Here is a 25875-nt window from a genome sequence, read left to right on the forward strand (position 1 = left end):
CGCCCCATTCCCACGCGGCCTGCGCTGCCGGAAGTGGCGGCGCGGTCGGGACCGGCCGGGTAGCATGGCGGGCGCGCGGGGCGCGGGGCGTGCAGCGGCGACGGGGGCGCGGCCCGGGAAGCGGCCGCGGGGGCCGGAGCCGGAGCCGGAGCCGGAGGAGGTGACGGGGGAGCGGGTCCGAGCGGCGGGGTCGGGCGGCGGGGCCCGGGGCCGCACGTGGTGGCTCGTCGGCCCACCGCGAGGCCACCAGCGCACGGCGGGCCTGGGAATGTGAGGAAGAGGGGTCGCCTGTCCTGTGCGGCCTTGGCAGGGAGCACCCCTTGCGCAGGGGCGGCTGCAGGGGGAGGCGGAGTAGGGAGAGGTGGGCAGGAGAGGTGGCGTCCTGTGCGGCAGCCCTGAGACCCTTTGGATTGTGCATCCTACCGTCGCGCAGATCTGCGCTCGCAGCCCCAGTGAATGTGTACGTATTTACGCGCTGGGGCACGTCAGGCATCTTCTGCAAGTGGAGGAAGATAGGAGATTGAACGAACCCAGGGCTTACCGCCTGGGACGTGTTTTAAGTGGACGGACGGCCACGCCGCGGTGGATGTCAGTCCGTCCGGGCTGTGGGAGGTCCTGGCAGCACGTGCGGCTCAGCGCCTCTCCGCGGACTCTCCTTCGTGCTGTTCGCCTGCGGGCCGGCAGCTCTGCACAAAGTGCAGGCTGCCCAACTGGGTGAGAGAGTTGTAAACTATTGAAAAACAGTGAAATCCAGGATTCCGTACTCAGAAGTTTCCTGGAAGTCTACAATTTCTTGTTCGTTTTTAAAAGGCGATGACGGGGTTCACCCGCTGTGCATCGTGTCCTGTAGAGATAGGGGTGAGATGGTATCTGGTAAGCGGGGCTCTGCTCAGAAAAAGCTGGGGCCCTACCCGAGGAGGGGATGAGTGGGTACATACTTGTTTTTAAGTCAGATTTGTATCATTTTTGTCACTGCCCACCTTTACAATTTACTGATCGACTGTTGGTCTCAATCTAGTTGGATACGGAGGCTTCTCTTTCAGAGAGAAGAGCCCCTCCATGGTCCTGTACCTCTGCGGGCCCCTTCTGCCCCAGTGCCCTCATAGCTCTGGAGTTTGCCAGCGTGGGATGTGGAGGATGGAGAGCCTGGGTTGGAAATGTGCTGGGAACTGAACTCTAAGAAAGAGATGTTGTCCTTGAAAAGCCCTTCCCTCGTGAGATGCAAGAAATTCAGTGTCCCTTCCGAGGGCAGGTGGCCATCCTGTCAGTGGAGGTGGACAGTGAGGAAGGTTCTGCCCGGGTTGGGTGGATGGTTTTGGTGGAGGTAGAAGCTTGTGACCTGAGGGCTTTGGCCTTGGAGGCTGACCACACAGAGCCATGGGTCATCAGGGTGCCTGTGGGGTGGTGGGTGGCCTGGGGGTGTGGCCGTCATCAACACTGTGCTCCTTGCAGCCTTCTCTCGCCTGTGCTCCTGCTCCCAGCCTCCAGGATGGCAGTGATTCTGGCCTGTCTGAAAGTGAGGAGAGTGTGTTCTCAGGCCTGGAAGATTCCGGCAGCGACAGTAGTGAAGATGACCCAGCCGAGAGAGAGGATGGGGTCAGCAGTGATGAGGGCCCCGGCGGAATGGAGAAGACCACTGGGCAGGAGGTGCAGGTGGGTGAGCGAGGAGCCTGCCAGTAGGCTCTCCTCTCTAGATGAAGATGGCCAGGAAAGAAAGTGACTGCCAGGTCTTAGGCTCTCTGGGGGGCTGTCCCCACACTGCTTTCTCCCAAGTTTCCTGGGGAACCCCAAGGCCCACATTCTTCCTCTGATGCACCTGTGGGCACATTTGGGGCCAAGTGGAACACTTGGTTAGAGCTGGAGTGCTCTGAGCTCTTGGGGGTTGTTTTTCAACCACAGTTATGTGCTCTGTTCTCAGGAACTCCAAAAATCCACATGCCTGGGCCTCTTCAGGTGATTCTGATGTCACCTCTCCATGGAACTCAGCCCACTTTCAGTTGTAGGCTGGGTTTCTTGGGGGCAAAGCCTGAGGTGGGGATTCATGTGCAAGGGACTGCCTGGTGGGGAGCTCACAGGACACACAGGGAGCCACCCAAACACCTGAGCCTGATTCCAGGGAGCCTGGCTGGGTGAGGCTTTGGCCTTGTACCTGTCCCTGTGATGATGGGGAAGGGTGCACTTCCCCCTTGTCTTAAGTGAGAAAAATGAGAGAAAAGCTTAATTTAACTAAGATACAGTATTTGCTCTTTGGAATGTTTTATTTATTTATCTATTAAAAGATTTTATTTGACAGAGGGAGAGAGACAGCGAGAGAGGGAACACAAGCAGTGGGAGTGGGAAAGGGAGAAGCAGGCTTCCCAGGGAGCAGGGAGCCCGACGTGGGGCTCGATCCCAGGACCCTGGGATCATGACCTGAGCCGAAGGCTCACCTGAGCCACCTGGGCCACCTGGGCACCCCTAGAATGTTTTAGAAAGTAGTTCATAACTATTTGTATTTCCAATGGGTCTGGTGTTCTGAAGGTTATGACCTTGAGTCATACAGAAATCTAGTCCCATAATAGAAACCAAAAAGCCATGCTTGTTTGATGTGTTTCCTAGGAAGAAAGAATTTAAAGTCAGATTTAAACCTTTTTTTTCTTTTTTTAAGATTATTTATTTGAGAAAGAGCAGGGGGGAGGAGCAGAGGGAGAAGCAGACTCCCTGCAGAGCAGGGAGCCCTATGCAGGACTTGATCCCAGGACCCTGGGACCACGACCCAAGCCGAAGGCAGACACTTAACTAACTGAGCCACCCAGGTACCGAGATTTAAACCTCCTACCCATTCAAGCGTTAGTCATAATGCCGGTGTGCATAGAGAGATGATGTGCGAATTGTATTGACTGTGGTTTGTAGGATGATGGGCAACTGAACTGTTTTTCCTCCTTTTTTTAAACTTTTTAAAATTACAAAATGTACCTTCCTTGACAAAAATTAAATCTTTCATCAACACTACTCAGTAAAGAGTGGAAGTTCTTCCTCAAGACCAATGCTCCAATTGGTGACCACCGCTAATAATCATCTTTCCACGTCATTTCTCCTTTTACAATTAAGGATCCACACATTTCTTTCTTTATTTATTTTTAAGTAGGCTCCACGGGGCACCTGGGTGGCTCAGTCGGTGAAGCATCTGCCTTCGGCTCAGGTCATGATCCCGGGGTCCTGGGATCGAGTCCTGCATCGGGCTCCCTGCTCAGCGGGAAGCCTGCTTCTCCCTCTGCCGTGCCCCCTGCTTGTGCTCGCTTGCTCTCTCTCTCTGACAAATAAAATCTTTAAATAAATAAATTAATTAAATAAAATAAAATAAATAAAGTAGGCTCCATGCCCAGCATGGAGCCCGAGGCAGAGCTTAAACTCATGAATGTGAGATCAAGACTTGAACCAAGATCGAGAGTCACTTAATGACTGAGCCACCCAGGAGCCCCTAATTTTTTTTATTTTAAAAAGGGGTTTTTGGGCGCCTGGGTGGCTCAGATGGTTGAGCATCTGCCTTCGGCTCGGGTCGTGATCTCGGGGTCCTGGGATCGGGTCCCGCATCGGGCTCCCTGCTCCTTGGGAGCCTGCTTCTCCCTCTGCTTCTCTCTCTCTCTCTCTCTGTCTCTCATGAATAAATGAATAAAATCTTAAAAAAAAAAAAAAAAAAGAATGGGAACTAATCCTTTGTGGAAAACCCAACTATACCTTTAAAAAAAAAAAGGGGGGGGTTATCCTTTTTTAGAAATAAAATTTTAAAAATAATTTTTGAATTAATTTTTTATAGAGAGAGAGAGTGTGAGCGTGTATGTGCCCGTGAGCATGTACGTGCACCTGAGCAGGAGGGGCAGAGAGAGACTCTTAAGCAGTTTCCCTGCTGAGCGTGGAGCCCGATAAGGGGCTTGATCCCATGACCCTGAGATCACGGCCTGAGCCGAATTCAGGAGTTGGATGCTCAACCAACTGAGTCACCTAGGTGCCCCTAAAAATAATTTTTAAAAATTAAATCACTTTTGGGGCACCTGGCTGACTCGGTAGGTAAAGCATGCGACTCTTGATCTCTGGGTCATGAGTTTAAGCCCCGTGTTGGGCATGGAGCCTACTTAAAAAAAGTTTAAATAACTTTTTAAATAAAAATGTTCTATTTGTGGTGCCTGGGTGTCTCTGTCAGTTAAGCATCCGGCTCTTGATTTTGGTTCAGGTCGTGATCTCAGGGTCATGGGGGCGAGCCCTCTGCTGGGCGTGGAGCCTGCTTGAGAGTCTCTCCCTCTCCCTCTGCCCCTCCCCCACTTAAACATTTTCTTTTTTTTTTTTTTTTTTAAGATTTTATTTATTTATTTGACAGAGAGAGAGATAGCGAGAGCGGGAACACAAGCAGCGGGAGTGGGAGAGGGAGAAGCAGGCTTCCCACGGAGCAGGGAGCCTGATGCGGGCTCGATCCCAGGACCCTGGGATCATGACCTGAGCCGAAGGCAGACGCTTAACGACTGAGCCACCCAGGCGCCCCTTTAAAAAATTTCTACTTAAATTCTCTAAACTAGGTAATGTGTGCAAGTATTTCAAGCGGCTGGCACGTGGGGCCTGGTGGAGGGGCACCGTTGTGGGCGTGGCCACGCTCCCTCTGCGCGGCTGGGCCGGTGCTCGTCGCCTGGGCTCTCCGTCAGGTGCCTGTGCCCGTGGAGCTGTGTGTTCTCTGCAAGGCCACCTTCTCGGGTCTGCTTGCTGGTGCATTCAGCGGGGACTGAAGCCCTCCCTTCTCCAGCCTTCAGTCCAGGGAAGCCGGCTCTGGCCACCTGGATGGGACCAGTTCTCAGAGGGGGTGAGGCTGTCTCTGGCTTGAAGCCAGGACCACGGCCCCCCGTGTGCGCTGTGCTGGGGCAGCCTCAGTGCGTCAGGCCCCTCAGCTCCTCCCGTTTCACGCCCAGGCTCTGAGCCCTGTCTCCTGTGGGTCATCGTGGACGTGAGCCCCACAAGTCATGAGGGGTTCTGAGTTCCGCACACCACCCTGGGCTGCCACCGCAGGATCCTGCCCTGCTTGGGTGTTCACGTCTCTGGCTTCATTGTGCTTTAACTGAGGGGTACGGGTGGCCCTGTTGGAGTATTTTGTGTTCTGAAGCACGGTTGTCATTTTACTAGGGTTGAATTTCTCTAGGCCAAGAGAGAGGATTGAGGTGGAGGGAGGGTGTTCTCAGTCCTTAGTGGAAATCTCCCCATCTCTCCTTTTTTCCACCTGTTCCCCCACAGCCATCACACTCCTCCATTTGGTTGAGCTGGCTCCCCATTCCACCTCTTGTGCTCACACTCACTCTTTGGAGCGGTCTTAGGGGAGCTACTTCTGCAAGTGGAAGTGCTAACTTCCCAGGGACCCACTTTGGCTTCTGTGGCCACAGAAAATGCCCAGCTACTCTTCCTCCCATTCCTGTGCCTCCTTTCTGGGGCCTGGTTCTTACCAGGCCGCCGACCGGCACCACGCTGTGGGGCTTTCCCCTAACTTCTCGGCCACTCTGTGCTCCTGCCACTCTTCCTTCCGCATTCTGTCCACCTTAACCTGTGTCAAGGCTTCCACCACTTCCAAGGATGGGTGAGCCGCCCCCCACTCCCAGCCACCCTGCTGCACGCGCCCGAAGGGCACCCCGCCTCCCCGTGGGGCTGCGTGCTGACGTCACCCCACCTCCCCGTGGGGCTTTGTGCTGACATCAGGGACATGGCCTGAGGCCGAGGCCAGCAGGGAGAGGTGCTGCTCACGGTCCAGCTCTGCGGACTGGAGTGGGATGCACCCGGCCCAGGCACTCCAGTCAGCTGACTGACCTCTACAAGACGGAGCCGGAGGGTTTGCCTTCCTGTTCTGGGAGGAACGGGGCTGATAAGTCATTGTCAGGGGACCCTGCCCCACAAGTCATGGGTTCCAGGTACGTCTGCCACAGGCCATCCCAGACTGGCTGTGAATATCCTGCTGAAGTCATCCAGGGATGAGAATGGATGGCCGGGTGATCACTGGCACGTTCTGGGGGGACTGCCCTGAGTCTCCACCTTCCTTTCCCATGGGGAGGGATGGGGTTACGTGGCCCAGGTGCTCAGGGTCGCCCCAGGGAGACATGGCCCGCTTTGGTGCCAGGCTGCCCTGGGCACCACTGTATGTGAGCTCCTCCTCCTCCACTTCCTCTTGGGTCTTTGGACGCGATTCAGACATGTCCACCGCTTTCTTTTTAAGGGTTGTGTGGGATTACGTGACAAGCATCGCAGGACACAACAGGGTGATCACTGGGGAGCTCGTGAGGGTCGTCCCTCCCACTGTCCTGCCTCCTGCCCCTGCGTAAGGATGAGGACTGTGCCTGGGTCTGTCTAGGGTGTTCTTTGCACATCCAGGCTTCCGTTTGTGCCCTGCCTGCCTGCTTCCTAACTTCTGTCTTCTGCTCTTCCCTCTGGCTCTGAGGGCTGTCCTCACCACTTGGTGTCCGCGGTGTGTGGGGGCCGCCCCGGCGGTGGGCAGTGCTGCCGGATTCCCGTGGCGTATGCTTGTTCTCACATGTGCAAGCACTTCTTGGGATGTGTTCCCAGAAGCATCTCTGGGTCAAAGGCCAGAGCATTTTTAGTGGAAGGGAAGTGCCACTTAGCACTCGTGACAGCCGCCTCAGTCACCTATTTCCCGTACCCGCCGAGACCATGTGTGCTTAAGAGTCTTTCTTTTTCCTACTTTGACACATGGAAGATGTGGTCTCTTGTTGCTTTATGGCATTTTCTTACATTACATTATAAAGGGGCATCTTTTCTTGTCTTTCTGTGAGGACTGTTTGAGCTGTATTGAGAACGCCCAAAACGGGAAGTTTTCGTTGCTGTCGTGTCTCAAAGGTCGGGCTTGGCAGGCTGCACTTCATTCCCCTTCACGTGGGTCAGAGAAGGCCACGTGGACCCTTGGCGTGTGCCGCTTCTGAACTTGGGCCTCTCTGCCCAGCTGGGCCTGCAACCCCCTCCCCGCTCCCTGCTCCCCGCTCCCGGGGGCTCTAGCTCAAGGCTGGAGTGGACCCCAGGAAGTGCCCCCAAGCCCTCTCCCAGGGGGCCGGTGGGTCCTTATGGGGAAGGAGTATAAGGAAGGAATAGCTGTCTCCGTCAGTTCTTTTCTTTTTAATCTCTCGTCCTAGAACTTTCTCCTAACCCCCTTTGTTCCCTGACCCTCAGTTTCCTTCCCCTGATCTCAGAAGTTTCTTTGGTCGGTGTCCCTTGGTGGGAGCAGCTGTGCATTTGCCCGGCCCGCACGTAGGGGGTCAGGACCACCAGGGTCCTTTCCGTTCCGCTGGGCTGAGGTCTCCCGTCTGTGGCGCCAGGGGCCATTTTGTCTCTCCTTGTCTCCCTTATCTGTTGTCATGTAACCGAGTAGCCCCATGCTTAGTGGCGGGACAGTAACTCATGTTCTCACTGGTTCTAGGAGTCAGGGACGCAGGCGGGCTGATGTACTTTCAGGGTGCTGGCAGGGGCTGGAGGAGCTCAAGGGAGGAAGAGCACTGTATTTGGGGGGCTGGTAGGTGCTCGGGAGGGTGGGGCCGTGGGGTCCCCATCTTCCTCCACGGAGGTCTTGTCTCGGGGCTCAGGGCATTTGCAGGGAGGTCCGTGGCCGCAGGCTGCTCGCAACCGGCAGATTTGCTTGTTTTGATGCATGTAGTTTTGGGCGCGGGGTACTGCTGTGCTTCTCCGCTGGAGAGACTTCTCGTGTCCGCTTACTCCGTTTGCCTCCACTTAGAGCGCCCACCCCTGTCTCCGGGTCCTCTCAGGACTGGCTGCCCGCTCACTTGTCCTGGTGCTCCACGACCTTGTTGACCTGAGTCCCTGTCTACCAGGCTGGTCTCCTGGGGCACACTTTGCGGCCCCTGCCCCTCACACTGTGCCCCATCCCCAGAGCCCTCTGCACACACCTCCCCGAAGGAGGCTGGAGAGGAGCCGTGCCCCCCCCACGCTGCGCTGCCGGAGCCCCTCCTGCCTTCACCCTCAGGCAGCGGTGGGGGGGGAATCGACCTTAGGCTCCCCCATCCCAGCACACCCACCTGTGCTTCCCGCTCACCAGGGCCTCTCAGTGAGCAGGAGGGTCCTCACTTCCCTGCATCCTCAGATGGGCCCAGGCCGTGGTGGTGCTGCCCACACTGGGGTCCAGGCGTGGGCACTGGTGGGGTGTGATGTGGGCGCTGTGGCTTGTGGGGTGCCGCAAGGCGGGCACCCCCAGGTAGTCTCACCAGCTGGTTAACAGAGCTCACCTCAGCTGGGAAGTGCCTGGGGACCACCGGGAGAGCTAAGGACGTGAGCCAGCGGCCGGGGTGGGATTGGTTCCCATGGGGGGAGGCAGGCAGCCGTTCCACAATCCATCCCAATGCCTTGAGCATCAGACAGCCATTTTACAGCACTGTCATTTCTGGGGTTCAGTGTTCAGGCAGGGTGAGGTGGTGTCATGTCTGGGGTGACCCACAGCTGCCTTCAGCTGGGTCCCGCCTGAGAATTAGGCTGCGCACTTGGAACACGTCACCGTTTCCTGTGCCCCTGCAGGGTTCTGCTCTAGGACAGTCCTCACTCATCACACCTCGTGTTTTGGGGCTCAGGTGAGGGTCCTAAGGAAGAACAGCTGGGGTCTCTTTACTCATCTGTCCAGGCTGCGACATGGTTGGCACTTGCTGGGCTTGTCCTCGTCCAGAGGGCTCAGGCCCCAGAGCACAGCTGCAGACTCCCGAGTTCCCACGTCGTAGGTCTGGGCTGCGTTCCCTGGACAGGCGAGCCTGCCAGGAACCCACCCGGACTGGGGGGCTATGGCCTCTGCCCTCGATGGGAGGAGAGCCATGGTTTGAAACAGCAACAGTCTGGGGCATCCAGGTGGTTCAGTCGCTCAAGTGTCCCAACTCTGTCTTGGCTCAGGTCATGATCTCAGGGTCGTGAGATGGAGCCCGACATTGGGCTCTGCACTGTTCAGACTGCGTAAGACTCTCTTTCCTGGGGCGCTGGGGGGCTCAGCCGGTGAAGCGTCTGCCTTCTGCTCAGGTGATGATCTCAGGGGCCTGGGATCCAGCCCCGCATCGGGCTCCCTGCTCAGTCTGCTTCTCCCTCTGCCTCTGCCCCACATGCATGTGTGTGCACTCTCTCTCTCTCTATTCCCCCCTCCCTTCCTCTGCCCCTCCCTCATATCACACGTGCGCGCGCTCTCTCTCTCTCTCAAATAAAGAAATATTTAAGGGTTTTATTTATTTGACAGAGAGCAAGAGAGAGACTACGAGCTGGGGGGGAAGAGGGAGAAGCAGGCTCCCCTCTGAGCAGGGAGCCCGATGCGGGGCTCCATCCCAGGACCCTGGGATCATGACCTGAGCCGAAGGCAGATGCTTCACTGACTGAGCCCCCCAGGTGCCCCCAAATAAAGAAATTTAAAAGAAAATAATGAAACAGCCACATTCTCGCCACTGTGTACAAAATGCCCCCCCCACCTTATCCTATTGCCACGCCCAGCGCGAGCGGCTCGTGTGAATCAGGCCTGGAGCTGGTGCGAGTCATGGGCCTCGTCCCCACACAGCCATTTGCAGTGGTGGCGTCGAGTCCCGTTAAACTCATCTGTTGTAAATGCGGAGGCGGGGAGCACAGAGTAGTCTCTGGTGTAAGCAGCCGTTTCCTTGTGCGGGGCGGGCTCGGGCTCCCGGCCCCCCTGCGAGTCATGTGCCTTCTCCCTCAGGAACGAGGGGGAGTTTCACTTTGTGTTGCCCCTGGTCTTTTCAGGCCCAGCGGTGTATACCCTTTAGAAACTGCGTGTCTGCTCAGTATCCGTCTGCGTCTCTTGTCAGATGAGCCGCGTGCGCAGAGCTCGCTCATACCTGCCGTTCGGGGTCCCGGGCTCCCCGAGGAGGCTTAGCAGCACTGCCGGCCGCCCTGCGGGGTCTGCGGCAGGCCAGTAGCCCTGTGGACCCTCAGTCGTGCTCATTCGTGTGTTTGTGCTACACCCCAGATCCCCGAGAACGCACGTTACCCGCCGCAGTCTGGATTTGACCTTTGCTCCCAGGTGTCGGGGACGCACACAAGCCTGGCGCACCTCCCGCGGACCTTCAGGGCGTGGGGGCCGCTGTTCCCCTGCTGTCCTCTGCGTCTCTCACCCCACAGGAAGGCCATGCAGGGAGCCGAGTTCCTGCCTGGCCGCCCTCGTCTGCGTCACTGCGGGGGCTGTCGGGGTCCCGCTTGTGTGAGAAGCTGGAGGAGCCGAGCTGTCACGTGCCAGGTGGCGGTGGGGTGTGGCTGGGCTGGGTCTGATGCTGGCCGCCACGGGGTCCCTAGCAGTTGCCATGCCATCGAGGCAGAGCCCCCTGGGGGCCCCTGCTTTGGTCCTCATGGTGTTGATTATGGTCTTGGGGTGGGCAGAGAAACAAGATGTGTTCCCCTTGTGTGTTTCACGTCCTGTTTAAATGCCCAGTGCCCAACCACGGCCAAGTGTGTCCACAGGTGTCGTGTCCACAGGTGTCGTGTCCACAGGTGTCGTGTCCACAGGTGTGCGCCGCTCCCTGAGCCTCCCCTGGTTCCCGCAGCCGCGCGTGCCCGCGCTCTGCTGCCCCCTGGCGGCCACCATGTCCCCTGCAGCGGCACTTCTGGAGGGAGACCAAGGAGGGCCGGGGGGCCAGCTCTTTTGTGTGGGGACTTGCAGCCCCTCTGCTGGGGGGCCCCCTTGTCGGGGGGCCTGCCTGTCTCTGGCTCCTTGCGCCTGCACACTGTCCCCGGGGGCCGGCCACACCCAGCACGGGGCGATGTGGGGTGTACTGGAGGACGAGGGGCCGTGACACTTCCTGTTGGGACCCCGTGACCGTGGCCCGAGGCACAGGCGGCGTGGGACTCTCCGGAGCTCAGTGCTGGTGGAGAGCGTCGGGTGGGCTGGTGCCGTGGGCAGCTGCGGAGTCTGGCCGGAGGACGGCACCGTGGATCCGCCGGCCCTGGCCCGGCCTCAGGGGCGCTTGCTGAGGAGACTTGTTGCCTGGCCCTGGGCCTGGGGCAGGTGTGTCCACTGGTCACTGCTGTGGGCAAGGATGGAGGAGAGCTTGGAGCCCTGGTCGGAGCCCTGGTCGGGGCTCACCCTCCTCGCCCCCCACTGCGCCCTGCACCCATCGGGCTGTGCTGACCCACTTTCAGCGGGCAGGGCTCCCACAGTGCGTGCAGCATGGGGAGCGGGGGTGGGGGAGACATGGAAACCGAATCCCGCCGTGTTCCTGGCCTGGAAAAAAACTTAGTCTCCCACCCTCCTTATACTGAGGGAAAAAACAGGCGAGAGGAAGAGCCACCTCACAGGCCTCTGGCTCCTGCCCGGTCAGGGGAGTGGGGCTCTGGCGGGGGCGCCTCGCTCAGGGGCCCCTGCTCCCGAGTACTTTACTGCGCCCGGGAGTGAGAGGTGGGGCTGTTTTCCCCATCAGTCCCGGTTCCGGTACACCCGATTCCCCCACCCTGTGAGGGAAGAATCTGTTTTCCAGGTTAGGGTGTGAATGTTCGGGGGCACCCACTCCCTGACCTGGTGGGTTGGGGTTGGCCTGGGGGCTGTGTCCTCCCGGCATTCTGTAGCTTAGGGGTGCCTCTCTGGGCCCTTGGCCGACTGGGCTGACGCCGAGGCCTCCTGGGGAGAGGGTCCTGCCACCGTGGCTGACAGCAGGTGCCACACGCCCTCGTCCAGACGGCCCGGCCCAGGTGTGGGCCCTGCCCTGCCCTTCCTTGCTGCCACCAAGTGGCCACCCCCACTTTGCTCCCCGACCCTGGGCTCTCCTAGGCCTGGCAGGGCTGGGTATGGGCCGTTGGGCCAGGAGCCCTGCAGCCGGTTTTTTCGTTAGACGGTGCGGGGGCGGCTGGGCCCTCAGCTGGTGGCTTCCTTGCTGAGTGTTCCTGTTCCCGTCTGGTACAGGTGTCAGCCCTTCCCTGGGGTCCTTCCTCAGAGCTAGCACACGGCGATGAATCTGGCCCTTGACAGAGGACCTCGGGTGGGGCCCAGGAGGCCCACGGAGACCTGGGGTGTCACTGGTCTTGTCTTAAGGCCCAGGGCCAGGTTGGAGCTGCTTAGAGATTGGGGGCGGCGGGAAGCTTGGCCTCAGCACCGGCAGGACGGACAGTTTGTTCTTCCCGAGCCGCCACCATCAAGGAGGGGGCAGGGGACTGCGGGCGTGGGCTCTGGCCGAGGTCAGAGGGCGTCAGTGTCCTGGCATAACCGTTGTCCCCTTCTCTCTTACAGGCTGGGAGCCCTTCCCCAAGGACAGAGGTGGCGAGAGTGCAGGGCTGTGAAGAGTATGCGGAGGACAGCTCTGACGAGGAGGTGGGGCTGGGCTTGCTCTCCCACGAGGGGTGGGGGGCGCCTTCCCCAGCCGGGCTCTGCTGCCCTGGGTGCAGAGGAGTCAGGCCGCCGTGAGGGGCCGCGCTCGTGGTCCGGAAGGGCAATTTCGGGGTTGGGGATACATGTCTGCTGGACTGTGTGTCATTGCTCGGGAGTGAAGTGGGGTGGACGTGACATGGTGAACTCCCGCGCGTGTCTGTGGGACGTCCGGCTGATACTGGGGTCCCTTGTGCTCTCGGTGGGCACGGAGAGGCTGGGACAGAGCTGGCTTCCGTACGCCTGCTGGCCTGTGCTGGGCCCCCGGGGTGACAGGCCCGAGCAGCGTCGCCTGGCAGCCTCGTGCGGGAGGTGGGTGGCCTCTGTGTGATCTGTCCCTTCCCTCCCTGGTGTCCTCGAGGTGTGGACTGATGTGGGCCCCAGTGAATCCCAGGTGTCCCCTCAAGTTTAGGGTCTGAAGGGACAAGCATGGTGGTGAGCCAGGAGTGCCCCATCTGGCATCCAGACGCCCCGGTGTGTGGGCCAGAGGCCGTGTCTCTGCTACCTGGGCCTGCCTGCTTTGGGAGGGCTGGAAGCTGAGGAGCTCTGAGCCCCGAGGTGGCTGTCTCCTCCTGCCTGTCCCCTCCCAGGTGTGTCCCAGTCACTGGCAGGGCTGTGGCCCCCGCGCTGTGGTGCGCGCCCAGGTGCCTCCTTGGGCCGCGGGCCTCGGGGCTGGGGGAGAACGGCCGCGTTGGTGCGGGCCTCGCAGGGACAGCCGTCCTCCAGAGTTCTTCCTGCCGCCTGTCGGGGGCTGTCCCGGGGCCTGGGGAGGCACGCGCCCCCTCCCCTGTTCGGCCTCCGCCCCCATGCTCACGCTCTCTTGGCAGGGGCTGCAGGAGCCTTGGCTGCCCGCCCGATCTGGTCTCTGTGCGTTCAGAGAACAGAGACAAAACAAAATAAATTGGTTTCCTGGCCGGAGCAGCGGGCGCACACGGTGAGGGGGGGCCAGCGCAGTGCGGCTCCCTGCCTGTCTCCCCCTTCCCAGGGGCTCTGGCTGTCGGCAGCCATATCCTGTCGGCTACTTTTTTATATTTGGTATTTTGAGAAATCGATGATGGTTGTAAATGGAGTGCAGAGGCGGGGGAGGGGCCTGGGCCTGCCCACAGGGAGGCGCTCCTCCCGGCCGCCCGGCCTGGCCTGGAGCCGCAGTGGGGGCTGCGGGGGCCGCTTCCTCTGGCAATGACTATCCCATATGTCCAAGTGACAGGAGGGGGCCCTGGTGCCCGCCTTCCCGAGCTTCTGCCAGCACAGCCGGCCCGCGGCCCGAGGGGGCTCATCTTTCAGGAGCTCGCCAGGCCGACAGATGCTTCCCTGCCCTGAGCAGCACGTGTGCCTGGGGTGATCGGGGGCACGTGGGCACCGGTTTCTTCCACCCTGACGTCGTGGGTGTCTTTGCAATCCAAGCAAAGTGCGCTGGGCTTTGGGGAAGAGGCCCCAGGGCCCGGGCGGCAAGTGGCCCCACTGGGTACCTGGTGTGGAGCGTGGGGCTCGGAGGCCGGTGTGCCCCGTGGCTTGCCGTGGTTTTTTTGGAGCCTGTGAGGGCCCACAGTCTGGGGACACCTGCGGTGTCAGGGCAGAGTCCGTTCTCCCAGCAGCGTCCTTGGGAGTGGCCAGCGGCGTCTGGACCCCACGTAAGGCCCTGGCCAGCAGCAGAGGTGTCCTGACAGGGTTGGTGCTCCTGGGAGATACAACCTTCATGGACGCTGCAGCGTGGAGGCCTGAGGGCGGGGTGGAAGTGCCACCTAGCCTCCCTTCCCCTGGACCCTGCCCTGCCCACTCCCTGGGTCTGGATCTGAGGCCTGAGCTGGGGGATGCTGGGGCTTCTGGACCCTCTGACTGCTGGCCTCTGCTGGGCCTGGCTTTGGGGAACCCCCCACCCCAGACGTTGACTGATGAGTGACATTCTACCTCCGTGGATATTCTGAGCCCTGTTCCCATACATTTGCCCTCCTCAGTCCCCAAATTCACATCCCAAGCTGCACTGGGGCCCAAGTCCCCTGGATGTGCTGCTGGGTCTGGCGGGGGTCCTGGAGCGGGGGGAGCCCTGAGCAGCCGCAGGCTGTGTCCACCCCACTCCTCTTCCACGGCACCGGCACCTCACAGACGTGATCTCATCCAGCCTCCGGACCCCGGGGAGGTGGGGCGGGGTGGGGAGAGGGGGCTGGCAGCCCTCGCAGCCTCCGGCCCCTCTTTGTTTCAAGCAGCTGAGAGAAACTGAGGCTGGCAGGAGGTGAGAGGTGAGGGGTGGCTCTGAACTCTGGCCACAGGCTGGAGGCATCTGCCCCCGTCATGCGCGTCCCTGAGCCCCCGGCCTGACACCCGCCCGCCCCCTGCGGGACCTCCGCTGGGGGTAGGGCCTCGCGCTAACTGGGGATCCCGCAGGGACGGGCCCAGGCCTGTCTGTGTGCAGAGCCCGCGATCCCCTCTGCTCTCTCGCCAAACGGCCGTTAATGGCTTCTCCCAGCTACTGAACCGGCAGCTGCCTCCAGCGCTGGCGGCCTCCCGCTCCTCCCGGGGCCGCCGCCCCGCCCATCCTGGCCGCCCGCGCACCCAGAGCGCTTGCGTCAGCGGGAGCCTGTCGGCTCAGGTTTCGGGCTGTTTGTGGAGAGCGCCCGGCGCTCAGCCTGCTCGTGTCGGCCCTCCACCCCCACAGCCAGCCTGCGAGTCTGTCCCTTCCCACTGGTCTGACCCACGGCCTTGCAGGTGGCCGCGGGGCGCCGTGGGCGTGACGACCGCAGAGTGCCCCTCGGTGCCGCTGTGGGGCTCCACCTGTGAGCCAGGCCTGCGGCGCTTGGGGCAGGAGGCATGCCCTCCTCCTGCCAGTGCTGCACCCCCGCCCTGTGCTGGCCTGGGGCTTCTCCCTAGTCGGGAGAGAGGGCTGCCCCTGGGGAGGGCAGGGTGGGGGTCAGTGGGGGGGTGCAGTGGTGGAAGCAGCTGTCCCGTATAAGGGGCGTCGCGCGCGTTCTGGGACAGAGCAGGGTCTCTTGGTGCTGGGGCACGTGGGTGGTGAGGCCCTAGCTTGCTTCGTGTGCCCACTTGGAGCGTTTCCTTGGCAGTAGGACCCCAGCCACGCAGGGCGGTGGGAGAGTGCTGGGACAGGGGCCTCCTGAGGGAGGAGGGTTTGCCCTGGGGCTGGAGGTGTGGCTGGTAGTCGGGGCAAGTTCTGTAGGAAGGTGGGTGAGGGGACTGCAGAGCGGGCTGGGGACGGGCCACGGGCAGGGGCTGCGGTGAGTCCTCCAGAGTGAGATTCTGGAGCACTGGGGATGGGGACGGGGCAGGTGTGGAGAGCTGGGGCCAGGCCCAACTCAAGCAGCAGCAGCTCTGTGTTTGAAGTGTGGGTCTCAGAACAGGGCTCTTCCACTCCGCAGGGGGGCCATGAGCCTGTGCCCGCACCCAGGACTGCAGAGTCAGGGGACCCCCACGGTGGGTGGGGGCCAGGGATCTGAGGGCCTGGGAGCTAGGGCAGCCTCGGTGCACCCTCCCCTTCCATGGACCCCATGGAGGGTGGACTTGCTACCTCCAAGCCATGGAGGGATTGGTGGGGGGCCAAGCAGTGGTCTCAGAGGGGTCCTGGGCCAGCACACATGGGAGGCTCTGCTGGGCCTGGCTGGCGGCACTTCCGAGAGGGATGGACAGAGGGAGGTGGTGGTGTCTGGGCCGGCTGCCGCAGAGGTGTCCTGCTATCTGAGTCAGCAAGTGGAAATGGCGGTCTGATGGAGGAGGTTTGGGAAGGCGGCTCCGAGCTCCCCACTTGGTCCCCCTGGCCCATCCAGCTGGTCCATGGCCTCTGCTTTTGGCCCGGGCTCCTGCTGGAGTCTCCTCACCGGGCTTTGGCCTGTGAGGCAGGAAGAGGCCGAGTAGGACCTGGCTTTCTCCCCTTTGGTCCGTGAACCAGGACTCATCCTGCTGGAACCTTCTTTGGGTTCAGATGCAGCAGGTGAGCCTGGGGCATATGGCCCAGCCTCCCCCTGCCCGGTCCTGTGACAGAGATTAAACATGGTGGAGGATCGAGGAGAGGCTGAGGCTCAGGAAGGCTGAGTGGCGCTCGGAGACAGGCGGGAGCTTCGTGCAGGGGGCTGAGCGAACACTGCCGGCATTGTAATCGGAGAGGGGCAAGGGAAAAGAGAGAGCCTGAGCGAGGGCGGCTGACCCCACGCTCCCAGGGGACAGGTGGGAGAGGCAGAACGAGGAGAGAGTGAAGGATTCCAGAGGTGGGCCGGCTTCCTCCCTCGCAGACAGACACGGGAGGGAGGTGGGCAGCGGGCCAGCGCCGTACCTGCAGTTCCAATCTGCGGTCCTGACAGCTGCAGCCACTTTGGGGAGGGGGAGGGGAGGGGCTCATCGAGAGCGGAAAAATCCCAGCCGACACATCAGCCAGTTGTTGCTTGCTGCTTGTGTCCGGTGCAGTCTGGGGGGTGGGGGACCCCTGCTGGCCCCATCCCAGAGGCTTGTCCTTGGGGCAGAGTGGCCCCCCAGGAGAGCATGGGGGGTGTCTGTGTCCTCAGCCCGCGCCTCCAAGCTCAGCGCCTGACCTGGAGGGGTCGGGGGGTGCTTGCCCCCACAGGGTCACATGTGCTTCCTGGCAGCCCACAGGTGCTGAGCAGGGTGGGGGCCGGCTGGCCTGCGGGCTCGGGCCTGGTGATGAATCATGTGGTGCCGCCGGCAGCTCATTCCCCAGGCCGGGGACAGGGAGCTGACAGCCGGGGCCCATCAGAGTGTTTCCAGCCCAGCTTGGCCCACAGAGGCGGCGGCGGCTGGCCCAGGGCGCGGGCCCGGCCCCTCCTTTCCAGCTGCCTCTGGGGTGTACACACGGGGGAGCCCTGGGTCTTTGTCCCTCCTGGTGGAAGGCAAGGCCAGCATTCTGGGAAGGAAGCGGGGCCTGCAGTGGGCAGGGAGCACCTGCCACCCCCAGCCCAGCGGCTGTGAGGAGCCGAGTGGACTCAAGTGGGGCCGCCGGGCTCGGGCCAGCCCGCCACCCCCAGTCTGGTTTGAATTTCTGGAGCAGTGGAGGGTGACGGAGTGCTCCTCCCCCGCCCCCTCCGCTCCCTCCTGTTGGCTGGCGGGCCAGGCCCTCACCGCCGCCGTCCTGCTACCGAGCAGCTCAGGGAGCACCGGGCCCTCTGCCCAGGCCTGAGTCGGCCAAGCTGCAGCCACTGTTGGGAGTCACAGGCCCGGCAGCGGAGAACTTGGCCCGTGCACACCGTGCCCCGATGGGCTGGGTCCCGGGGGTCCTCTCCCACCAGCCTCCCAGACTGGCAGCATGCCCTGCAGGGGTCTCCTGACACCCCCTCAGTCCTGGGGCTCCAGGGGCTGTCCCTTCCTCTGCACTCCCCTCTGGCCTCATGCCGGACGTGCTCCCCGTTCTGTCTCCTGCCGCATTGCTCCGTGACCACAAGGTCGGTGCCCACTCGGGTGCTCGTCATCTGGGGGGGCTTTGTAAGGGAGGTTTGCATCCCCCACCCAGGCTCAGCTGTGGAAATGTGGTTACAGTAGGTGAGGGGCAGGTGGGCCACGGACCCTCCCCATAGAACGTCACCCCGTAACCAGTGAGGCAGGGGAGGCAGGCACAGAGGCCCTGGGGTGCACCTGCCTCCCCCGGACACCTCCCCCAGGGCCTTCCTCAGCCCCCATCTGGACCCCCACGTCTCCGGGCAGGCGGGCGGGGCGGGGGCTTGCCCTCTCCCTCCTCCTTCTGGCCAGCTGTAGGCTCCTGCAGGATTAGGGAAAGGAAATTTGGGGTTGGGTTTCTTTCTGAATGGAACCTGCCGTGGCGTCTTTTTATCCTGTTATATTTCTATCACGTTGGACACAGCCCCCCCTCTGGCCCTTAATGGCTCTGGCTTTGAGAGTTTCCTCCAAAATTACACCACTGCTTCCTGCTTCGCAGTTCCCCGGAGCCCCTCTGTGCAGAGGAGGGGGGCAGCTCTGGCCCTGCCCTGTTGGGGTGCCCACGTGGGCCTCAGCACCTGGCCTCTCCCTGGGGGCCCAGGAGGGTGTCAGTGGGGGCCCTGGAGCCTGTGCTGAGGGCTGGGGGGGGCCCAGGGCCAGCACCTGGCGCCCTTGGCCATTCCCTACCCGGTCTGGCCGGAAGTCAGGCTGCTGGCCTGCCTGACCAGCAGGGGGTGTGTGCGGGGGTGGGGAGGTGGCTCACAGAGGGCCACCCCCTGCCTTTCTTCTGTGCTGTGCCAGCCGAGCTCAAGCCGCTAAACCGTAATTGTCACCTGCAGGATTTTAATGGTCAGCCAGCTGTGCAGAGCTTGGGGCGGGGGCCTGAAATTGCCCTCCTCACGAGCAGGTGGGGCCTTTGGAGGAGCTGGGTGGGGCCGAGCGGTCGGCAGCCAGGGTCCCCTCCTTCCCGTGTGAGCACTGCTGCAGGCGGCTGAGCGCAGGGCCGGGGGGCAGGGGTCGTGGAGCTCCTCTCCTCTTACAGCTCGTAGGGGTGGGGGGGCCAGGGCACCCCAGCAGGGGTGGGACCCATAGCCCTTTTGGGGGCCCAGGGGTGAATGCAGGTGGCTGCCATCTGGCCTGGACCCTTAGGCCCACCCAGGCTTGGGCAGCGCCCCTCACTCCGCCTCCCCCAAGCGTCTGCTTCTTGGGTCTCTGGGCAAAGGCGGACGCCCCGAGGCTTGGCGTGATGGTATCTTGAGCTCTGCCCTCCTCACCCCTTCAGGGACGCCTGGGTGCCGGGCAGGCCCTTGGAGAGGAGACCGGACTGGCCGGTCCCCTGCTGCGTGGCAGTGGGCTCCCTCTGTCCTTTCCTGTCCCTCACCGGTCTCCTTCAGCCCCTCAGGCCAGGAGGAGGTGCCGCACTCTGCCTCAGGCCTGGGAGGGGTGGCCCAGCCCCTGGAGGGTGGAGGCCTTCCCTGAGAAGTGGTGCCTCTGGCCCAGGGAGCACCGGAGGTGGGAGCAGTGAGCTCTCCGAGAGCACCATGAGGGCTGGGCTCAGGCTGGATTCTGAACCGTTCAAGAGAACTGTGTGCTTCCACGGTTGGACGATACTGTTTTGTTTTTAATTATACAAAGTTTCCAGACTTTATATTATCATATCAAAGACACAAGATGCCAGCACGTAGTGACCAGAAGAAAACCCAGGTAGGAAGCCAGCACAGAAGGTTCCGGTGGGCCTGGGCCCGTTGGGCCAGTGCAGAGTCCTGCACACTTGTCTGTCCGTCGGCCCCACTGTAGCCGGAGGCAGGGCTGGCTTGCTGGGCGCCCTCACAGGAGGCCTGTGCCCGAGTCAGGTCCACGGGGGCTCTCTGTGGATAGCCCAGCGGCGTCCGCCTCTAGCTCCGAATCGTAGTCTTTCTGTCTCGGTCCTTGCTCTGCGGAGGGGAGGGGCAGTGTCAGGGCCTGGCCACAGACCCAGCGCCAGCCCGCGCCTCGGGCCTTGCCCACTGGGTGCTGTCAGGTGGCGGGTGCTGAAAGCACCCCCTTCCACGCTCACCCCGGCTTCCCCATGCAGTTTGGGGAGGAGAGTACACTGCTGCACAGCCGAAATTGTAAAATTAAATTTCCCAGATGTTCAGGCCCCAGGAGCTCACGCGTGCTGTCTGGAGAGGAAATGGGGATCGGGAAAAGCCGCGCCGCATTTTCTCCCTGCTCACCCTGCTTTTCCGGTGCCACCAAGCACGGCAGGGGCTGTAAATCACAGCCGGCCAGCGCTCCCGCAACGTGGCCCTCTCCCCCAGCCCCCACATCTCCCGCCAGCCTCCTGTCTGCAGAGCCCACAGCCGCCCGGGGGTCTGAGTGGGCAGCCCTGGGGGCTTGGGCCAGGGCCACGGGAGGGCTAGCAGGTGCCCAATAGGCCTGGGGTCGGTGGCAGGGGCTTTGACAGGGCAAACAGATGGGGGGTGGGGTGGCGGGGGAGTCCCCTTCCTTTGGGGACAGGGTTGGGGGGCCAGAGTTTCTTGAACCAATCCTGGTCCGGTCCCCCAGCCTCTTCCAGTTTGGTGTCTTCCTTGCTTCCCAGACTCCCACGTAGCCCTGGCTGGCTCTGTTTGGTCCCCATGGGCACCTGTGTCCCTGGGGACTCGAGGGGAGAAGGCCCAGGGAAGGCCCAGCCCTGCCTGCTCCCGCTGGGCCTTCTTATGCTCCTCCCCTCCTGGACCCCTGGGCGCACTGGATCCCAGGTGCTGCTGGTGGGGGGGGTTGCTCTGCCGGCCTCTGGCCCCGTTCTCTGCCCAGCAGGTGTGGGTGGCTGGGGTGGTATGGAGGCGGAGGCTGCCACATCGTCCTCGCCTCTTTCCGTGGATGCCCCGTGGGCGACACTCACCAACTTTCTCTGGTTGCTGAGGCAGAAGGTACAGATCTGTTTGGGCTGGGCGTTCTCGCCGTCGCGGGTGGGGGGCGGCGGGGGCGGCGGCGGGGGGCTGCCCGGGCGCGCCGCGTGGAAGAAGGCAGGCCCCGAGTGGCACGGCTGCCCGTCGCCGCAGGCCTCGCCCACCAGCAGCACGTTGCCCAGGTGCGAGATGTAGCTGGAGGCCAGGCGCAGCGTCTCGATCTTGGAGAGCTTGCGGTCGGCCGGCTCCGTGGGGATGAGCGTGCGCAGGGCCGTGAAGGCCGTGTTCACGCTGTTGGTGCGGTCCCGCTCGCGCGCGTTCGCTGTGTGCCGCTGCCGGGGCTCTCGGCCCGGCCGCCCACCGGGCCCCGGGGCGCCGCCCCCCGCCCGCCTGCCCCCGGCCCGCCTCCGGGTGCCCTGGAGGCCGCAGCGCGCTGCGTGCACGCGGCAGGGCTTCTCGTCGGAGCCCGAACTCTCACTGCCGCGGTCCTCGTCCTCCGACAGCGGGCTCACCTCGGGGTACAGGTAGCGGCCGGGCGGCGCCGAGCGCAGCATGGCGAAGGACATGGGGCCGGCGGGCGCGCCGTCAGCTCCGCCTTGCACAGCGCATGCCGCCAGCCGCGCGGCCGCCCGGGGGCCGGGGAGGCGCGGGTCTCGGGGGCCCGCGGTGGCGGCTGCGGCGCCGCGCGCACGTGTGCGTCCCGGGCTGGAGAGGGGCCGCGGGCCGGGCCTTTATAGTGGCGGCGGCCCCTCCCCCGCGCCGGCCCGCCCTCCTCCCCGCCTCCCAGCCCCCGGAGGCCGCACAGAGCAGGGGCCCTCGTCCCTCTGCCTTCTCGCGCCACGCCGAAGGAGCCTGCCGCATCTCGCTGTCTCTGGGGGCTGTGGGGAAGTGGGAATCCGCTCTGGGGGGTACCGGGGCGGTGCAGCCCTCTCCCTCTAACTCCGCAGGGGGCAGGAGGGTCAAGTGGGACCCGTGACCCAGGCAGGTCTTCTCCCCCTGCCTGAGCAAGTTAACTCAGATGCCCTGGCGCTGGTGCCGGGCCACACCCTGTTTGTCTCCCTCTCTCCCTCTCCTGTGTACACTTGGGCCTTTTGTGCCAGGCAGAGTGCGGAGGGGGCACAGAGCCCAGGGGGCTGGAGTTCACCCCACCGTCCCAGGCTGCCCCCCACCGCGAGTTGTGCGTGGGCTCCCCGGGTGGCGCAGCCTCCTGGAGTCAGTCTACCCTCCAGCCCTGGCCCACGCTGCGCTCTCTGCCTGAGACCCTGCTCCGGGGCAGCCTCCCCATCCCCTTGTTGCATGCTCCAGGGCCTGTCCAGTTCAGGGGTGGCCCCCCACTCATGTGCAGAGAAGGAAGGGCAGGGGCACAGGGGGTGTCCCCGAAGGATGGGCCTGCTGGGAGTATGAAAGTTGGCAGGACTGGGGCAGGCAGGTGCAGATGGGCAGAGCCCAGGGGGTCCTGTGCTCCTGCAAGGGGCCCTCGGGCTCCCCGCTGTGCGCAGTCTCATCTGGGCCCCTCCCCCTGTGGCCACTGTTCAGGAAGCGGCCGCCTGGGCAGCAGTCTCTGTGCTGGGCGGAGGGAGGGTGGTGGCTGGCCGGGGCCTCGACCAGGAATGTGTGTCCAGGAATGTGGCTGTTCTGGGGTGGGGGGCAGGACCAGGGAGGGCTGAGGGGGGTCCTCGAATGCCTGCAGGGCAGAACGCAGCGGCTTCTACCTCCCCTTGGAGTGGGTTGGCGGGGTCTTCTCTGAGTCCCTGCCTGTGGCTACCCATTTTTGCCTAAGGCCCCCACCAGGGGAGGGAGCCCATGGGCGATGAGGTCACCCTTGTCTGTGGCTGCCCAGAGTCCTGGCCAAGGAATCCAGGGGGGAGGCTCTGGGGTTGGCACCACTTCAGTGGAAAATGTGAAGGTGCAGCTCCGGCGCCTCTGGGGCCAGTTGTTGGGGGGTGGGGGGGGGGACAGCACCGGCCGCCATGCCACGTCACACCCCAGGGAGAGGGCATGTCTCGGTGCCCGGGGCCCGTCCCACCAGCCTCGAGGCCCATCCCTTTGCTCTCGCTGGTTCCCCCCGCCCTTGCCTGTGACTCTTGGGGAGCGTGGAAGGAGGGGTGGGCATGGGGGGTGCCCGATGCTGACACGCTGGCTTGCTGCCCCAGGACATCCGGAACACGGTGGGCAATGTGCCCCTGGAGTGGTACGATGACTTCCCCCACGTGGGCTATGATCTGGATGGCAGGCACATCTACAAGCCCCTGCGGACCCGTGACGAGCTGGACCAGTTTCTGGACAAGATGGATAACCCTGATTACTGGTAAGCAGGCTGGGATGGGGCCAGTGGGGGCGGGGCGGGGGGGCTTCGAGCTTGCCTCTGATGGGCGGCCGGCCCCCCAGGCGCACGGTGCAGGACCGGATGACAGGGCATGATGTGCGGCTGACCGATGAGCAGGTGGCCCTGGTGCGGCGGCTGCAGCGGGGCCAGTTTGGGGACGGGAGCTTCGATCCGTACGAGGTAGGTGGCAGCAGCTCGCCCTGGGTGTGGGGGTCAGCTGCAGGGTCCTGGCCCTCACGTCTGCTTGTGCCCCCAGCCGGCTGTGGACTTCTTCAGCGGGGACCTGATGATCCACCCAGTGACCAACCGACCTGCCGACAAGCGCAGCTTCATCCCGTCCCTGGTGGAGAAGGAGAAGGTAGGTGCCATCTGCGGTCCGGAGTTCGCTCCCGCGTCCCCACGCGCACTGACCTGCCCTGTCCTTGCAGGTGTCTCGCATGGTGCACGCCATCAAGATGGGCTGGATCCAGCCTCACCGGCCCCGGGACCGCACCCCTAGCTTCTACGACCTCTGGGCGCGGGAGGACCCTGACGCGGTGCTGGGCCGGCACAAGATGCACGTGCCCGCGCCCAAGCTGGCCCTGCCCGGCCACGCGGAGTCCTACAACCCGCCTCCCGAGTACCTGCCCAGTGAAGAGGAGGTGGGCCTTGCACTGCGGCGGGGTCTGGGCCCCCGTGGCTGGCCCCGCGCCCCAGCTCACCCCTGTCCCCGCAGCGACTGGCGTGGCAGCAGCAGGAGCCGGGCGAGAGGAAGCTCAACTTCTTGCCGCACAAGTTCCCCAGCCTGCGGGCCGTGCCCGCGTACGGCCGCTTCATCCAGGAGCGTTTCGAGCGCTGCCTCGACCTCTATCTGTGCCCGCGGCAGCGCAAGATGAGGGTGTGTGTGTGGGGGGAAGCAGTGCGCCGGGGGGGGGGTTGCGCACAGGACATGGGGCGGGGTGACCTCGTGCTCACCTGTCCCAGGTGAATGTGGACCCTGAAGACCTCATCCCGAAACTGCCCCGGCCGCGGGACTTGCAGCCTTTCCCCACGTGCCAGGCCCTGGTAAGCAGGTGGGGGGGAACCCCTGGTCGGGGGGGAGCCTCTGGGTGGGGGTCTGTCGCCTCAGTGCCTCTCCTCCGTAGGTCTACAGGGGCCACAGTGACCTTGTCCGTTGCCTTAGTGTCTCCCCGGATGGCCAGTGGCTGGCTTCAGGTGAGCCTGGGGGGGGGCATTCCCAGCTTGGGTGGGGGGCTGCTGGGCCGGGGGGGCGCCCCGCAGCTGGTGAGGGCCTTGTTTGCTGCTTCCAGGCTCCGACGATGGCTCGGTGCGGCTCTGGGAGGTGGCCACTGCCCGCTGCATGAGGACCGTGCCCGTGGGGGGTGTGGTGAGGAGCGTTGCCTGGAACCCTCACCCCACCGTGTGCCTGGTGGCCGTGGCGGTGTAAGTGGGCAGCCCGGGGGGGGCTGGGGACCACGGGCGCAGACCTGAGCCTGAGGGCCTGTGTGTCACCCCGGCCCGCAGAGAGGACTCGGTGCTGCTACTGAACCCGGGCCTGGGGGACCGGCTGGTGGTGAGCGGCACGGACCAGCTGCTGAGTGCCTTCGTCCCGCCCGAGGAGCCCGTGGTGCAGCCCGCCCGCTGGCTGGAGGCCTCGGAGGACGAGCGCCAGGGGGGCCTGAGGCTGCGCATCTGCCATGGGAAGGTGTGGGGGCCGCTGGGGGGTGTGGGTTAGGATGGACAGGGGCAGGGGAGGGCCCAGCTAAGCCAGTGTTGCTTCCTGCAGCCGGTGACACAGGTGACCTGGCACGGGCGTGGGGACTACATGGCCGTGGTGCTGGCCGCCGCGGGCCACACGCAGGTGCTGATCCACCAGCTGAGCCGGCACCGCAGCCAGAGCCCCTTCCGCCGTAGCCACGGACAGGTGCAGCGCGTGGCCTTCCACCCCCTGCGACCCTTCCTGCTGGTGGCTTCCCAGCGCGGCATCCGCCTTTACCACCTGCTGCGCCAGGAGCTCACCAAGAAGCTAAGACCGAACTGCAAGTGGGTGTCCAGCCTGGCGGTGCACCCCGCAGGTGAGGGCGGGCGGGGGCAGGGGAGCGTGCGCCCCGCAGGTGAGGGCGGGCGGGGGCAGGGGAGCGTGCGCCCCGCAGGTGAGGGCGGGCGGGGGCAGGGGAGCGTGCGCCCCGCAGGTGAGGGCGGGCGGGGGCAGGGGAGCGTGCGCCCCGCAGGTCCCCACCACCCCGTCTGCCCCCAGGGGACAATGTCATCTGCGGCAGCTATGACAGCAAGCTCGTGTGGTTCGACCTGGACCTTTCCTGTGAGCCGTACAGGGTGCTGAGGTGAGTGGCGGGGGGGGGTGCGGGTGCCGGCGGGACCTCCCCTGCCCTCCCCTGCCCTCCCCTGCCCTCACCCAGCCCCTGCCCTACAGACACCACAAGAAGGCCCTCAGGGCCGTGGCCTTCCACCCCCGGTACCCGCTGTTCGCATCCGGCTCCGACGACGGGAGCATCATCGTCTGCCATGGGATGGTGTACAAGTGAGTGCTGAGCCCCGTGCGCCCTGCCCAGCTGGGGGTCCGCCCCCCGCCCCCCGCCCTGAGCCCCTCTGCTCCCCTCCCCCACAGTGACCTGCTGCAGAACCCGCTGCTGGTGCCGGTGAAGGTGCTGCGGGGACACATGCTGACCCGAGACCTGGGGGTCCTGGACGTGGCCTTCCACCCCACCCAGCCGTGGGTCTTCTCCTCGGGGGCCGACGGCACGGTCCGCCTCTTCACCTAGGCCGCCCGGTGTCCGCCGGGGGGGGGGGGGGCGCACGCGTGCTCAGGACCCTCAATACAGGTGTTCCCCGCCGACTGCTGGTGTGACCTTGATTCGGGGTTCCTGACCAGCGGCCCTACCACAGCGTGGGGCCTTCCTAAACGGGGTGCAGGGGCT

At 63.6% G+C, this 25875-nt stretch overlaps 2 protein-coding genes across 3 annotated transcripts; one reads left to right on the plus strand and one right to left on the minus strand.

The window, feature by feature from the left end:
• Positions 1-27: 27 nt before the first annotated feature.
• Positions 28-25793, plus strand: BOP1 (BOP1 ribosomal biogenesis factor). The gene is made up of 16 exons (XM_078071876.1): positions 28-160; positions 1453-1653; positions 12221-12301; positions 22788-22942; positions 23023-23140; positions 23217-23318; positions 23389-23601; positions 23676-23837; positions 23924-24004; positions 24085-24154; positions 24250-24382; positions 24464-24644; positions 24726-25014; positions 25197-25281; positions 25371-25478; positions 25566-25793. The coding sequence occupies exons 1-16, from the start codon at positions 65-67 to the stop codon at positions 25717-25719; spliced, it is 2229 nt and encodes a 742-aa protein (XP_077928002.1). The 5' UTR covers positions 28-64; the 3' UTR covers positions 25720-25793.
• Positions 19344-22792, minus strand: SCX (scleraxis bHLH transcription factor). 2 transcript variants are annotated; one of them, XR_013447623.1, is made up of 3 exons: positions 20628-22792; positions 19800-19905; positions 19344-19677 (listed from the first exon to the last, which is right to left on the minus strand). XR_013447623.1 is itself a non-coding variant. In XM_036105616.2 (2 exons), exons 1-2 carry the CDS (start codon positions 21198-21200, stop codon positions 19639-19641), a joined length of 612 nt encoding a protein of 203 aa, XP_035961509.2. In that variant the 5' UTR covers positions 21201-22792; the 3' UTR covers positions 19344-19638. The 2 variants fall into 2 exon arrangements, 1 of the variants encoding a protein (XP_035961509.2); XM_036105616.2 differs by lacking the exon at positions 19800-19905.
• Positions 25794-25875: the final 82 nt, after the last annotated feature.

This window comes from Halichoerus grypus, chromosome 5, assembly GCF_964656455.1.
Source record: "Halichoerus grypus chromosome 5, mHalGry1.hap1.1, whole genome shotgun sequence".
Taxonomy (NCBI): domain Eukaryota; kingdom Metazoa; phylum Chordata; class Mammalia; order Carnivora; family Phocidae; genus Halichoerus; species Halichoerus grypus.

What these genes read in the sequence shown, in the direction of transcription:
- BOP1 (XM_078071876.1), top strand. Translation starts at nt 65, where the DNA reads ATGGCGGGCGCGCGGGGCGCGGGGCGTGCAGCGGCGACGGGGGCGCGG. An exon ending in GGAGCTTCGATCCGTACGAG is followed by an intron (nt 23,141 to 23,216) that starts GTAGGTGGCAGC and finishes TTGTGCCCCCAG; the next exon opens with CCGGCTGTGGACTTCTTCAG. An exon ending in TGGCCAGTGGCTGGCTTCAG is followed by an intron (nt 24,155 to 24,249) that starts GTGAGCCTGGGG and finishes TGCTGCTTCCAG; the next exon opens with GCTCCGACGATGGCTCGGTG.
- SCX (XM_036105616.2), bottom strand. Translation starts at nt 21,200, where the DNA reads ATGTCCTTCGCCATGCTGCGCTCGGCGCCGCCCGGCCGCTACCTGTAC. An exon ending in TCAGCAACCAGAGAAAGTTG is followed by an intron (nt 19,678 to 20,627) that starts GTGAGTGTCGCC and finishes TCCCCTCCGCAG; the next exon opens with AGCAAGGACCGAGACAGAAA.